Source organism: Cupressus sempervirens, chromosome 7, assembly GCF_028749045.1.
Source record: "Cupressus sempervirens isolate cs-2001-9-10 chromosome 7, ASM2874904v1, whole genome shotgun sequence".
NCBI classification, from domain to species: Eukaryota; Viridiplantae; Streptophyta; class Pinopsida; order Cupressales; family Cupressaceae; genus Cupressus; species Cupressus sempervirens.
Genome location: NC_143124.1, coordinates 529,094,518 through 529,108,947, shown reverse-complemented (window position 1 = coordinate 529,108,947; position 14,430 = coordinate 529,094,518). Strand labels below are relative to the sequence as shown.

Genomic DNA, 14,430 nt, shown 5'->3' with positions numbered 1-14,430 from the left:
TCAATCTTCACAGTTATACATCCAGCAAACTAGAGGCTAAGAGCCTAAGACAGATAGGGCTACCATTGCACAAAAAAAGCCTATTGGATGGTGAAGCTCACTCTCACAGATTGCTAGTTTCCCTGTTGCAAAGAGGAAATGGACCACCTACAGTTTCATCCACTCAACTAAAAGGAACGGGCTTACTTCTAGAAAAGCAGAAAAACTGGTTTCAGTTTATAGTGCCTTGCAACTTGAAGATCAAAAGACTCTTGAGTATGATTAAGCTGCATGTTGGGATGTTGGTCCTGATGATCCTCAAGAAATTCATGCGGAAGTGAAATCAGGAGCAATCAGGTCTCCATAGATTCAGCATAGAGTGACCCAGATCCAGAGAGCTCATTTGATATTGATGGCCCAGATGAGGCATAGCTGTACTTATTAGTGCCACATTTTTTATGCCTTTCATTTGAAGTTTCAATGAAGAAATGAAAATCAGAAATTTATGTCTTAGTTTTTCATTAACAAATGCATTAAATAGTGCTATCATTATTTCTGCTATACTGCTCTCACAGTCTTAAAGATTCTTATTTTTCTCCAAATGCACAACCACACACAAATGACCATCATGAAAACCCATCCCCTTTCATCATAAAATTCTCAAAACGCTGCAGAGCATGGTAGAAGTGAGATATTTAATAAGCTAACAAGAAGTGCCACAGTGAAACCAATCATCCTATCCTAAAATATTAGAAGACAACTATCAAAAGCCAAACTGTTCGTTCCAGGAAAAAGCCCAAATGATTTGTTGAAGGTACTAGATTAATTTTTATCAGGACCCAAAAGAAATTTAAGAATTTTGATAGACTGGAAATTAAAGGATATTGGTGTTAGGTACACTGGGCAAACATTGAACTCAGTGGCATACTAGTCCTCCAACCATATTAGGAAGCAAATATCAAAAGCATGCAACTTGAATGTCAAAATATAAAAAATATTAACTACAGATAGAAAGGGCCTCATAAAAAAGGATAAACTTCATTTATCACCAGAATAAATCATTACAAAGCCATTGCAGATGGTAGAACCAAAAGAAACTACAAGGGGACCAACTCTAGTTATCATTACACCCTGATAAATGGTAAAACTGAAATGTACTAACATCAAAAATTACAAAGAAAGGTGGCATAGAGCACTCGAGAATCCTTCACCAATAGTAAAAACATTTATGGTATTCTGTATCATAGCAAACCTGCAAATAAGGCTTCATGAAAATTCCCAAACACTAACTGGCATAAATGGAGAAGTTGATTTTCTAGTGTAAATTTAAACAAGTCACAGCCTCATCTGTTATTTATTCGTATAGCTCTATTTTTTTATTTCATATTTAAAATGCCAGTAAGGTTCACATTGTGCATAAATATGAAACTTTCATAAGCCCAAGTGGTTTCATTTCATGAGGGACAATTCAAAGATCTTGAATTTAGCATTGTATAAATAATTAGGTAATAATAAAAACAACTGATAAATTCAGACCAAGTTTTAGGAGATATTATGTAGAACATATATGCCAATATATTAACATGTAGAATGCAGAAAACTATTTGGAACTTTAATTATAACAAAAAACATGATTGTATTTTTTTCCTGTGCGGAAGAATAAGAAAGTAAACAGATCTAAAAGAAACTACAAAAACCTAAGAAGCGAAGTAGTTTACCTGGGGCAGTGATGCCATGTAAGTTGAAATCTCCCATAGCTTTCCATAAATTAACATCCTTCCCATGAACAAAAAGAAAACACAGTACCATAAGATGGGTTAAATACTCAATTTAAATACCAGATAGACAGACATAATATGTACCTTCGGAAAGCTATTGGTAGCATCCACCTTGGCAGCATGAGGAGCTATATTCTCCTGTGCAAATTGCTCAACACTTTGTTTGAACTGCAAAAAGATATCTTAACATGTCAGAATATATTAACATGCATGTCATAGTAATAAACAATAAGCGATATTTATTGGACTATTTTGAAGAAAATTTATTATTTATTATTTTAGTAATAGAAAATCTTCTATCCGATTTGATAAGATTTCCAGAACTAGGAGACAATGATCATCACCTGCTACTCAATGAAAGAATTACTGAAGGGCATAAATTAAAGTTCGTAAATAAAGTAAAGGAGGGTCTTAGTTGCAGCCTGCGGTATCCAAGGTCTAGGAAGGATTAAGTTTAGGCATTCCAGTAGATTCATTTTAAAGTAACCTCAGGATATTTTCCCCCTTAGTTTGCAGGAAGACAAGATGCCTGTCCAATGAATGGAGTTTGAACAACTGTTTCAAACAGTAAAGTTTAATTTCAAAAGAAAGTTAGACGGAAATAATTTCAGTCTCACTGTCAGCTAGTTCTCTGCAGATTTTTCCTTGGTTCGGTGTAACCTAGATTGATTTGGAGGGCCTACTTATTTTTGGTCTTGGTATGACTGATTATTGACTGTCTGCAAAGTTTCTGTTTACTGTTTTTCTGTTTCATGTCACCTACTTCTGTTTGCAGGCCTGTTTGTAGTCGCTTGTGCATTACATTGCTATCTTTTCATTTTTGTACAAGGTTCTGGGCCATTTCAAAACCTTGATTTTCACCCTTATCAAAAAAAATGATAAAGATAGAAAAATCAAACAATTAAAAGCAGAGGAAAATTGGAAGGGAAAAAAACAGATTGATCAAAAAGTCATTGCTACAATGAAAAAGTCTCAATACCCCTTATCAGTTATTCTTAACAAGGTAAAACACTTCATAAATTAAAAAATCATTTATCTAAAGTATATAAATACACAAATACTCAAACTATAATCAAGTAGAAGAATATAATAATCTTTTAAATAACAAATCAAATTATTAGGGGTTCACTCCGCACTGCAACGGTTGTCCCACATCCTGTTGATAGGATGGTCACCAGTTTGATTTCCAACTGATGAATGATGTTGTACCATGCCTTTCCCTTCATGAACTTACAGTGAAGGATGGATAGTTCGATTTCCACGCTGGCAGCCTCAATGGACACTGGCCCACACCTGTGAGTTGTAGACTGGTTCTTGCCATCACAGTTTGACTGGAGTAATCAGGGAATGGGAGACATAAGAAGCGCACAGGGATAACGAGTGATAAGCAGACGGGAGATATAAGGAGCAAGGAGAGATAAGGGATGGAGAGATAAGGAGATGTGGACTATAAAGAAAGCATTCAATCGACCGCAGAACAAGGCTGCTACCCTGGTTGGGAGCAATAAAGGGATGTGGATTCAACAGCATCAGCAAGAGTCAAATTTTGAAGGCGTTAAAAAAAATCCCCACACGGATGGAGTCCCCAATGTGACTCCACTGGTTTGTAGCTCCAGTCAAAAGAGATTACCGAGCCAAAAAAAAAATTCAAAATATTAATAACATCCAGGAAATGTACCCTACTTGAGGGATTAATGCAAGTATGTCCTCAATGATTAGGACAGTTGAAATTAACAGAAACTGAAGTCTAATGATATTTTCAAAGAGAATCCTAGAAATAAAAAATCAAACAGTAGCTTCTGGTTTAGATTGTGTGTATACTTTTAACATCAACATTTTGGATCACACTCTATGATCCATCACCGGGATGAATGAGAGCAAGAGATGCACATAAGAGAGAAAAGATACACATACAAGAAAAGCTGGCATACAAGAAACAGCCTTATATGATCTAGATAAATCTGCACCAACAAACATACAACAAGGTTGAGGTCCCTTATCTTCTCCATAAAACAAATTTACCCTGACCAAAGGCATATATTAATCTAGAGCTAAGATACCGATTCTCTCCTCCTAGTGCCAGATGTTGATGCTGATGCATCCAGAAGTGTGGATGTGTTTTGGTTTTTCTCCGATGCTCACAGCAAGCGCATCCACAGGCCCAAGATGAACTCCCTGTAAGACACATCCACCAAGCATCCAAAGGCCTAAGATGCGCTTCCTGCGATGTGCATCCACCAAGCATCCAAGAAGAACCCATGGCCAAAAGGCCATTCCTACGCCAAAAATCACTTAAACGTCTATTTCATCATGTGTATTATTTTTATTTTGCTCATAAACACTAAAATGACCCTAAAAGAGGCCATTCATTGTTCATTCTTTTCATTTTGTTTGCAGCTGGGGAAGTATCAATGGTGAAGTATCATGCTATGGAATGGTTTATTTTTGTATATTCTTGCAATTTTTGCATACATACACACATATATACAGATGCATCCAAAATCAAAAAAAAAAACCGCACATCCAATTCTTGCATCAACATTGGCAACTTAGATCTAGGGTATAATGAAGGCTATGAAGTAAGGTAAAAGTTTGGAAGTGACATTAAACTACATTGTTGAATCAGCCTCTATCCTCGTATCTTGGCATCCTCTATTTCATTTCATCGTACCTAAGAGATGCACCATAAGAGAGAAAAGATACACATGCAAGAAAAGCTGGCTACAAGAAACCTTAAAAGATTCAATGTGAGAGTGGAACCTTATATGATCTAGACTTATCTGCATCAACAAACAAACAACATGGTTGAGGTCCCTTATGTTCTCCATAAAACAAATTTATCCTGACCAAAGGCATGTATTAATCTAGAGTATAATGAAGGCTATGAAGTAAGGTAAAAGTTTGGAAGTGACATTAAACTACATTGTTGAGTTGGCATCTATCCTCATATCTTGGCATTCTCTATTTCATTTCATCGTACCAGTACTAGCAGCAGCAAGGTAGTTGATTCCTTAGTTACCCGGGTTCGCTGGTATGGCCTCCGAACCAGGTCTGGGTTAGAACCAGTACCAAATTCAGGTCCAATTCGTCAAAAATTCGCCTCGGTTTCAAAAACAAATTGTGTATCAACAGCTCCCTGATTTTCCTGCAAGATGTTATAGTGCAGGCATCCCAGGCTGCATCTTTGACATAGAGAGTGTTTAATTGCACAAAATGGATTAGACTAGATCATGAATGTGGAGACAACGAGCTTCTCCAATGGTAGACACGAACAGGATAAATCCACCATTGTGGGAGAGAACAATGCCGCAGGTATAAGTCTGCTTCTTTTATAACATGCTGCACTTCTTTCCAAGCTCAGCTTCCTATATGCCTGTTGTAATAAAGAGGGTTTTTGACAAAAAAGCTCTCTTGTTTGTATTGAACTTGTCTAGCAAGGCCTAAGATATGCCAATCAATTGGACAATGCTCTGTGATGATGCTATGATTACAAGTTTAAAGTTCATGGTGTTTCTGTTGTTTATCATATGATTTTATGATACTATGTGACATTTTAATTTTAACTTATGCTTGTAGGCTGTATATATATATATATATATATATATATATATATATATATATGCTAATTTAAACTTATGCTCTAGAAGGTGAACAGAAGGGAATCAACCCTTAGTTACCAGTTTGAGTTCGATTTGAAATACGGGTTCGAAGAACTGGTTCGCTGTTACGGCAAAAGTTTGGAAAAGGGTTTGGGTTCGTCCAGGATTAGAAACTATGTATGGCTCCTTAGAAAGCCTTTCATTTTTAACCAATCTCATCTCTGATAAAACTGTTATCATGAAAAAAATAGCTCTTTTCATTATTTTATGTTTCCCTTAATGCTTCCTCTGAATATGAGCAATGTCACGGGCATATGAGATGTGTCTAGATGCAGTAACCTCGGAGCTTTATGCTGTTTGGAGTATTAAAAGATCAAGCGAAAAAAACAGAAAAAGAGTGTTTTTTCCTCCAGACAAGATACAAAGAAGACTAAAAAGAATCCCTATCAAAATATGAAAACAGCAATATCTATATTTTAAAATTTACGTTATGTCCTGTTCTTTAATAATAATATACAAAATGCCACATTCTTAAGTTTCCCATTTCCAATTAGCCCTTTTATCAGATACAGTATCTGTTCCCATACAACACTATTCAGGGAGAAAAAAAGTAAATCAGGCAGCTGGCATTGAGACTGTCTGCCTTGGTGGCGAGTTACCAAAGTTCCATGAAATTGCTAGTCTAAAGAAGAAAAGAATTTTAAACCCTACTGCATATGAGCCACTGGGAACATAGGGAAGTTTTAGATAAATAGAAGGGATGTTAAAATTGATCCTGGAACATTCTTAGAAATCTATAAGGGGCAGAAAAAGCAAACCAGCATCAGCAAAATGAGAAACTGTGGACGGAGCCTTAGATGCCAGAAAGAGATTTGCCAAGAAGAGGATTGGAAAACATCTGAATTTTGGCACAATAGAGTGTGTAAATAAGCTTTTGGGGAACATTGAAACTCTTGCTAATCGTCGCAGTTGCTTGGAGAAGGTGACTAAATGAAATAGTGAAACTGTAAATGCCCCCACAATTTTAATAGTAATGAAGGTTCAGATTTAAACTACTCAAATAAAACTATCGTTAATTGACTAAGAAGTGGCACAGCCCTTGGCTGGCATAGAATTATTTAATTGTTTTCATAATATACGTCTTTTCAACCTCGTGCCTCTTAGCAGTACTCAGCATAAATGCAACTCCACTCCTTTGTCTCTCTCTTCAGATTGTGCACTCCGTCCCTGTCCACATCCCCATCCCCGTTTCATTTTCCTATCCAAGTGCATTATTAGGATTTACTAGTACATCCAGGCATCCCTTAACTGCTTCCCAGTGTTTTACATGGCATCAAAATAGTATTAGAGCTTAAAGAAAAAGGTCTGGGATATAATCTCCCTTCGTCATTTATGTCGCTGATTATTTTAAGGTGGTATCAGGAGAAATTCAACTTTCCTAGTTTTCAATATAATATGTTCAGAAATATCTGCTCCTTAATCTGAAAAATACGTCAATCTACATTCCGGAAAAGAAACAAATACTGATGGAAATCAAATGCACAAACCTGTATTTGGGTTTCATCGAGGAGTAAAGAAGTGGAAAATCCGCAGCAACGCAACCGAAATTGATTGGTATTCGTGTGCCTTCTTGCATTTGCAACAAATTTGCTATAAAATCGATGCATTTTTTGCGAGCCCAATTCGACTGACGAAATACTCAACGAGTTCAATTTTGAACAAGTGGGTGGCAGAATGGGAAAAAATACATAAAATCAATGAGAGGAACGAAAGGAGAACAGTTATGCGTCTGCACGCTTATCCTTTTTAAGTCCACAATATAATATTTTATTTGGACAGATGGGAACAAAAAAAAAAAATAAATAAGTGGGTTTTATAGTCCACGACACTATGTCATAGAAAAAGTAAGTGGGTTTTATAGTCCACGACACTATGCCATAGTTTTTGGGTTTACATATGGTGACAGTGATATGGGACTACCTCGTACTCTTTTTCGATAGGCGCTTGACGCTACAAACGAGGCGTGGGATTTGAACTTATGACCTCTCTTTCAAGAGTACAAGTTCTCCACCACTAGGCCAACTCAACTAGGCCAACTCAAGTTGTACTGGGATTCAATTAACACGTATCCCCACTCATATTAATTCTAGTCCGTCCTCTCTCGTTGCAATGATTCTGGTTTCAATTAGTTTGCATAGGAGATTCTGATTTCAAATAGTTTCCATAGAATCGAAGAGAGGGGGATAATAGTTATGTTCCTCTCACTTATTAACTTCCCAATATTGTTTCTTGGGCAGAAAAATTGGGATTCTTATAAGCTATATCCAAATTCATATCTCTAGGCCCCCTCTCTTAATGTGATGATTCTAATTTCAATTAGAAATAATAAATACAGTGAACATATATTATATTTTAGCAACGACATCTTGGTGTGCATAGGGTATACATAAAAGTGTGGAAATTCAATTAGGTAAAAAAGGGTATGTTTTTGCATATTATTGTGAAGTAAACAAGATCAATTTAGTAAGATATTTAGAAATCGATGTTGTTTGTTAAAAAGGGTCTTAATAGAGAAGTGATAGTTTTAAATTAATTATGTGTCAACTTGCATGGATCCCAGCACGACTAATATAAAAGCTTTGAATTAGAATGATAATCAAGCCTCATTTACAGAAGACTCATATTATGTAGGCAATAGGGATGTGCATGTGTAAATAAGGAGAATTGAGGGGAAGAGTGAGATAGAGGGGTTAAGGATATAGAGGTATAGGGGAAGATAGAGATAGACATTGAGATCAAGAAATAGGGGTATAAAGAGGAAGAGAGTGAGGACCAAAGAGAATTAATTGAGGGATGGATAGAGATGGAAGAGATACATATATAAAGAGGCAAAGTAAGGTAGGAATAAGAAGCTATAGATAGAGAGGGGTGGAGAGGGAGATATATAGGGATAGAAATAATTTTATAAATTAAATAAAGCATCTTTTCTAGCACGAGAGAGACATATTGATTAGAAACTATTTTAAAATATTAATTTTTATAACTTTTCAATGTCGAATTGTGTTAAATTTTAATAGACTTGTCATTGTTGTGACTTGTAATATCACTTGAGGGTTTTGTGTGTTTCAAGTTACCTTCTCAATGCATGTGTATATGATATTAAGAGGTATCTCTTCGTATATAAATGTCTCTTTAACTCTCATTAGTTATCAATAACATTTTTTTATTATCATGATTAAGAATGTGATAATAAATTTTATAGGTGTGTGTGTGTGTGTGTGTGTGTGTGTGTGTGTGTGTGTGTGTGCATATGTATATGCATACATACATACATCTCATACCTACATACATACATCTATGTATGTATGTTCAAATGAGTTTTATCCAACTAAAACTACACTAGTATTAACACTCCCTCCTAGTTAAGGAGGATAAACACATAACAGATATTATGTAATGCCCCACTCAGAGATCCTTAGAATCAAGGATAAGCATAAGCCAATATATTAGTTTTTTAAATTAAAGAATAAATACAAGCATAAAATAGTCATAAGATCACAAAGATCGCAACAGAAGACTAAACACCAACTACCAAAGATCCCCAAGCATCCACAACTTATAACACATTCATTTAGAAACCCAAAACACAAACTCCTAAATGATTAAAACATACAAGTTCATTCCAATTAATACAATTGGAACCCCAAAGATCAAGTTTCCCAAATGACTCAATATTTGATCTATCAAGATCTCAGAAGATGTGAAACCCAAAAGGGTATTGTTGACACAAAAGTTTGTGCCCTTGCTTGAGGTATGACCCTCAAGCAACCTTGTGTAACATGGAAACAACCTCCAAGTGTGGGACTTGCACTCTGAGGTTGAATCTTCGAAGAAGGTCAACTTCCTTACAATCATAATGCACCTAAACTACCACTTTGAGGGAAAAGGGAGAGAGAATGCATGAAATTAAATGTTGAAATGGAAAGGGGTTGATGCACCAAATTGAAACATGGTTATTACCTTTGCCCATGAATGCACTTAACATTAATAAAACACCCAACTATACAGATCTCAACTCTATTCTATCTTCTAAGAACTTGTATACAGGTTAGAACTGATTAGATGCTGAAAGGAAATGGATTTTCACTATACAACAACTACCAGTAGAATAGACATGACACATAAACCTGAGAGAATAGAAAGAAACATTCGCTACAGGGCATTCAAAATGCACAAGACGGTAGAATGGAAAGAAGAGGTAAAACTAAGAATTTCATTAATGTTAGGCAAAAGAATACTACTGATACAAAAATGCAAACAAAGAAGAACCCAAAAAAGTATTTACAAACTTGCCTTTATAGATCAGGCATAACTTAGATGTTTCCATCAAGTTCAAACCCCAACCATGGTGGAGTTAGACTATAGAGGAGCAATAAATGAAAATCAGAAATAAATCTGATCATGAATGTAACTTGCCCATTTGAAGTGACAGGAAAAGCCAAAAAGAATGCACCCAACTGATAAAAGATCAAATTTGAAAAATCAATCCTTACAAATAATAAAGAGGCATGGGAATACATTAGTGTTGCATAACAAGGCCCAAAAAGTTGCCCAGCATTAAAGAACTAGCCTTGAAAATGTGTGTAGGACACAAAAGATCAAATCATGTCACTATCAAAAAAAATGTGAGAAGGCATAACCTGCATTATTAACCCACTTGCGTACACACATAGAGTTGACCAGAGTGAAAAAGATCAAATCTAGCCCAAAAAGTAGTGGATGACAGTTGGCACATTCCCCATGTAGTGGAAGATACAATAAACACTTTTGCTATTTCACAGGGTGCCCAAAATGACCTTTGTGAAATAGCACAATGGGATGACACAAAACTCAATAAAGAACAAACTAAGCCGATAACCGAGCTACTTGGGAGAAGAATAGACTGAACCACTCGGCCAAAGAACGCCACAGAAAATATGAAAAGTTAACCACCAACTGATGTGTTAACCCACCAAAGAATCTAGCCTATTGAAGATCTCTTAGATTGGTTATCAATGATGGGCTAAATGGGGGCAAAAATAGCCAACATTCTTAGCGACTCAACAGGATGCTTGCTTGCTAAGCACAAGATCAATGGCCTTAAGCAATCCATTGGGCATAGAATCACTAGCAAAGAATGACAAGTTAGCCAACATGTAACTTCACAATAATATGCAACTAGCAAAAAACAAAAAAGGCTTTGGGCAGCTCTGAGAGAAGAGAACAATTGTGCACACACACTTCTTGGAAAGCTAAAAAACATACTCTACTATGAACAAGTATTTACAAGAAAAAGTAATCAAACAAAGCCATTGACTGGCTTGTTGTAATAGATTCCCTTCCTCACAATTTGATTTCTTGTTCCATACATGCAAGGAGTTAAATGGATTAGCAAGTATGACAAGCATATTGTTGCATGGAATACCTTCCCAATGCTGAAAATAGTGAAGCTTTCCAACACTAGGATATTATCACTTTGAGAAAGACTTACTTTCTCACTCTTGTAGAACTCACCCTTGTGCTCAAAAGTAAGCATGACCATTGACAATATGTTGATTTGTAGCAAAGCTAGATGCCTGGTGGGGCATCCTCTTGATGGCTTCAGATCTAAGCAATTAGCCTTGACCATGTTGTTGTGCTCTGCAACCTCCAAATCCTTATGGCCAACAAGGGTTGACTTTGATAGTGTGGCTAGTAATGTGTGTATCTCCTCATGGTGTAGATGCAACATATGTTCCTCCTCTAGTCCATGTGAATCCTTGCAAACAAGAGATCGCACCTCCTACTCTTTTCTAGGCTCTTGTGATGTGGAAGAAAGAGTTGGATGTGTCTCTTTTGATGTATATATTATAGCAAATGACATGCTCATCAGCTTCACTTGTAATTCTTTCTTGCATCTTTCTTTTAGTGCAGCCAACTCCCTTGCAAGAATTGCCTCAAATTTCTTTGCAAGCTCTGCCTCAAACTGCCTTTTTTGTGCTTCTAGTTGCTGCAACAATATTTCTCCCTCTAGAGCATGTGATAGCTCATGAGCAATAATATGTACCTCTTGTACTTGGGATAGCCTAGGCAATGTTTCAAGTTCTCCATTGTATCATGGGAGACTTCTTGTTGCAACGCTTGGTCTAGCTTTTCTTCTTTTTGCAATAGGCCCTCAGGTTCCACCATAGGCTCAAAAGTCAATTTTTTTCCTCAAGAATAGGAACAACCTTGATTTTCTTGTCCTCCTTGACCTCTTGTTGCAACACATTTTCTTCAATAGGCAACTTCTCTTGTGTTATCTTTGATGTGTGAAAAGGCATGTCCACTTCATCAACAATGAAGAAGGGACAATAATCATTTGGGGGCTCACCATCATCAACATGGGGAGGTGTCTAAGTGTAGGCCGATGACCAGGGGAGCTTGAAATGGGAATCTAAGGAGAACTAATATGTCTGAAGCTAACAAACCTATGCCTTGGAGGCTTATGTGCTTTAACTTCTTGCATTTGGGCAAGCTTGAGCCTTGCCTCCTCATTTTTTTTTGTCTTAATTCTTCCTCCTGTTGGCACCTGAGGAGGGCCTAGTGAGCCTCATTGAAAATATCAAATGCCTCATACACCATGGTGCAAACATAAGGGTCAATCTCCCACATCTCATTGTCATCATGTAACTTCTTCAGCCAATAATTCTTAAGGAGCATAGTGTAATAAAAATCCCCACAAACTATTTTCGGGTATGAATTTTTACCACAATTAAAAATCTTTCCAAGGTTAGCAAAACTAGATCCCAAAGTATCTGAATGATCCTGGAGCTCACATAGCTTTGACTTGAGGTCATTGTAGGCCTCTATAGGAGAACGAGCATGTTGTTCATTTGGTGTTGCAAGGGAAGCCAAAGTCAAGGAGGAGTCTACATATGGGCTTGATTTATTTTTCCTCTCTTGCTACTCCTAGAACTCCTAGGTTGTGATGAACTTGGAGGGGGAAATTTTAGCATATTCATAGCCATAATGACATGATGGATTGGAGTAAAATCAACCTCATTGTGATTTGAGTAGTCATGTTGATCATAACTAGGTTATGGCTGAGATAAAGGATGGGAGGGCTAAGGAAAACCCTCTTCATGATATGGGGGAAAGTGAGAGGGATATATATGAAGGTAACCCACAATAAAGCATTTAAGAAATAATCTTCATAGAAATTTTGAAGAAACATAAAAAACCAAAAAACACACCAGCATTGGTCTACTGGAACTAGCAGACACATAGAGTCATCATGGTGTTTGATAAAATGCCTCTAGAGGTTGATGTCACTGAGGAAAATACCCAATTTTTCAATGAATAGAGAACAATTGGCTAACCAATTGACTTATGAAGTTGAAATTTTATCCCACCGGGCATGCCAAAAAATGTTGATACAAAAGTATGCACCCTTGCTTAAGGTATGACCCTCAAGCGACCTTGTGTAACATGGAAACAACCTCCAAGTGTGGGACTTGCACTCTGAGGTTGAATCTCTATAGAAGGTTGGCTTCCTTACAATCAAAATGCACCTAAACTACCACTTTGAGGTAAAAGGGAGAGAGAATGCATGAAATTAAATGTTTAAAGGGAAAAGGGGTGATGCACCAGATTGAAACATGGTTACTACATCTACCTATGAATGTACTTAACATCAATAAAACACCCAAATACATAGATCTCAACTCTATTATATCTTCTAAGAACTTGTATGCAAGTTAGGTCTAATTAGATGCTAAAAGAAAATGGATTTTCACTATACAACAACTACCAACAAAATAAACATGACACACAAACCTAAGAAAACTGAATGAAACATTCACTAGAAGAAATTCAAAATGCACAAGATAGTAGAATGGAAAGAAGAGGTAAAATTGAGAATTCTATTAATGGTAGGCAAAGGAATGCATTTATAAAGCGTACTACTGTCGTAAAAATGCAAATGGAGAAGAACCCATATAAGTATTTACAAACTTACTTGTATAGATCATGTATTTAACTTAGATGTTTCCATGAAGTTAAAACCCCAACCATGGTGGAGTTAGACTAAATAGGAGCAATAAATGAAAATCGGAAAGAAATTTGATTATGCATGCAACCTACCCATTTGAAGTGATAGGAATAGCCAAAAAGAATGCACCCAATCAATAAAAGATCAAATCTAAAAAATCGGATCCTTACAATCAACAAGGAGGCATGGGAATACATTAGCATTGCATAACAAGGCCCAAAAAGTCACCCAACATTAAAGAAATGGCCTTGAAAATGTGTGTTGGATGCAAAAGATCAAATCACGTTGCTGTCAAAAAAATGCGAGAAGGGATAACCTATAGTGTTAACCCACCTCAGTACACTTGTAGAGTTAACCTGTGTGGAAAAGATCAAATCTGCCACAAAAAGTGGTAGACCGTTGATGTAGATCTTTCCATTTAAAATGGATGGCCTAGATGCTACAAAAATCTCCCAATGAATGATTAAAATACAACCCTTGATGAAGAAACCTTTTAATCTGATAATTGACACATCCCCCAATGCATGGTAGAAGAAATAGAAAATACTTTCACTATTTTGCAGGCCACCCAAAATGACCTTTTTGAAATAGCACAATGGGATAACACAAAATCAACAAAGAATAGACTGAGCCACTTGACCAAAGAAGAGGTTTTTCTAGTAATTGAGCTACTCAGGAGAAGAACAAACCAAGCCACTCGGCCAAAGAATGTCATGGAAAACATGAAAAGTTAACCACCGACTGATGTGTTAACCCACCAAAGAATCCAACCCATTGAAGATCTCTTAGATTAGTTATCACTGATAGGATGAATGGGGGAAAAAATAGCCAACAAGTATTCAAAAGTGCAAATTGCATGTTCTCATAGTGTTTTGAAGCACTCTCTATTTTTTGTACATCAAAATAGCATGAGGCCTCGTATGAGCTAGGATTATGCCCCATATGAGCTAGTATTAGTTACTAGACAAATTGTTGACAGTCTTGTATGAGCCTAGCAAATACTCGTACAAGCCTTTGTCTTGTC

The 14,430-nt window shown here is 36.5% G+C and overlaps 1 protein-coding gene across 1 annotated transcript in view; it reads right to left on the bottom strand.

Moving 5' to 3' along the window:
- Positions 1-7,135, bottom strand: part of IVD (isovaleryl-CoA-dehydrogenase) — a 155,485-nt gene extending 148,350 nt beyond the window's left edge. The window contains exons 1-3 of the mRNA XM_089791891.1: positions 6,904-7,135; positions 1,842-1,925; positions 1,698-1,755 (exon numbers count right to left, since the gene is read on the bottom strand). Of these exons, the coding sequence (XP_089648017.1) occupies positions 1,698-1,755; positions 1,842-1,925; positions 6,904-7,023 (262 nt within the window). The 5' untranslated portion in view covers positions 7,024-7,135. The remainder of the gene's footprint in view (positions 1-1,697; positions 1,756-1,841; positions 1,926-6,903) is intronic.
- Positions 7,136-14,430: the final 7,295 nt, after the last annotated feature.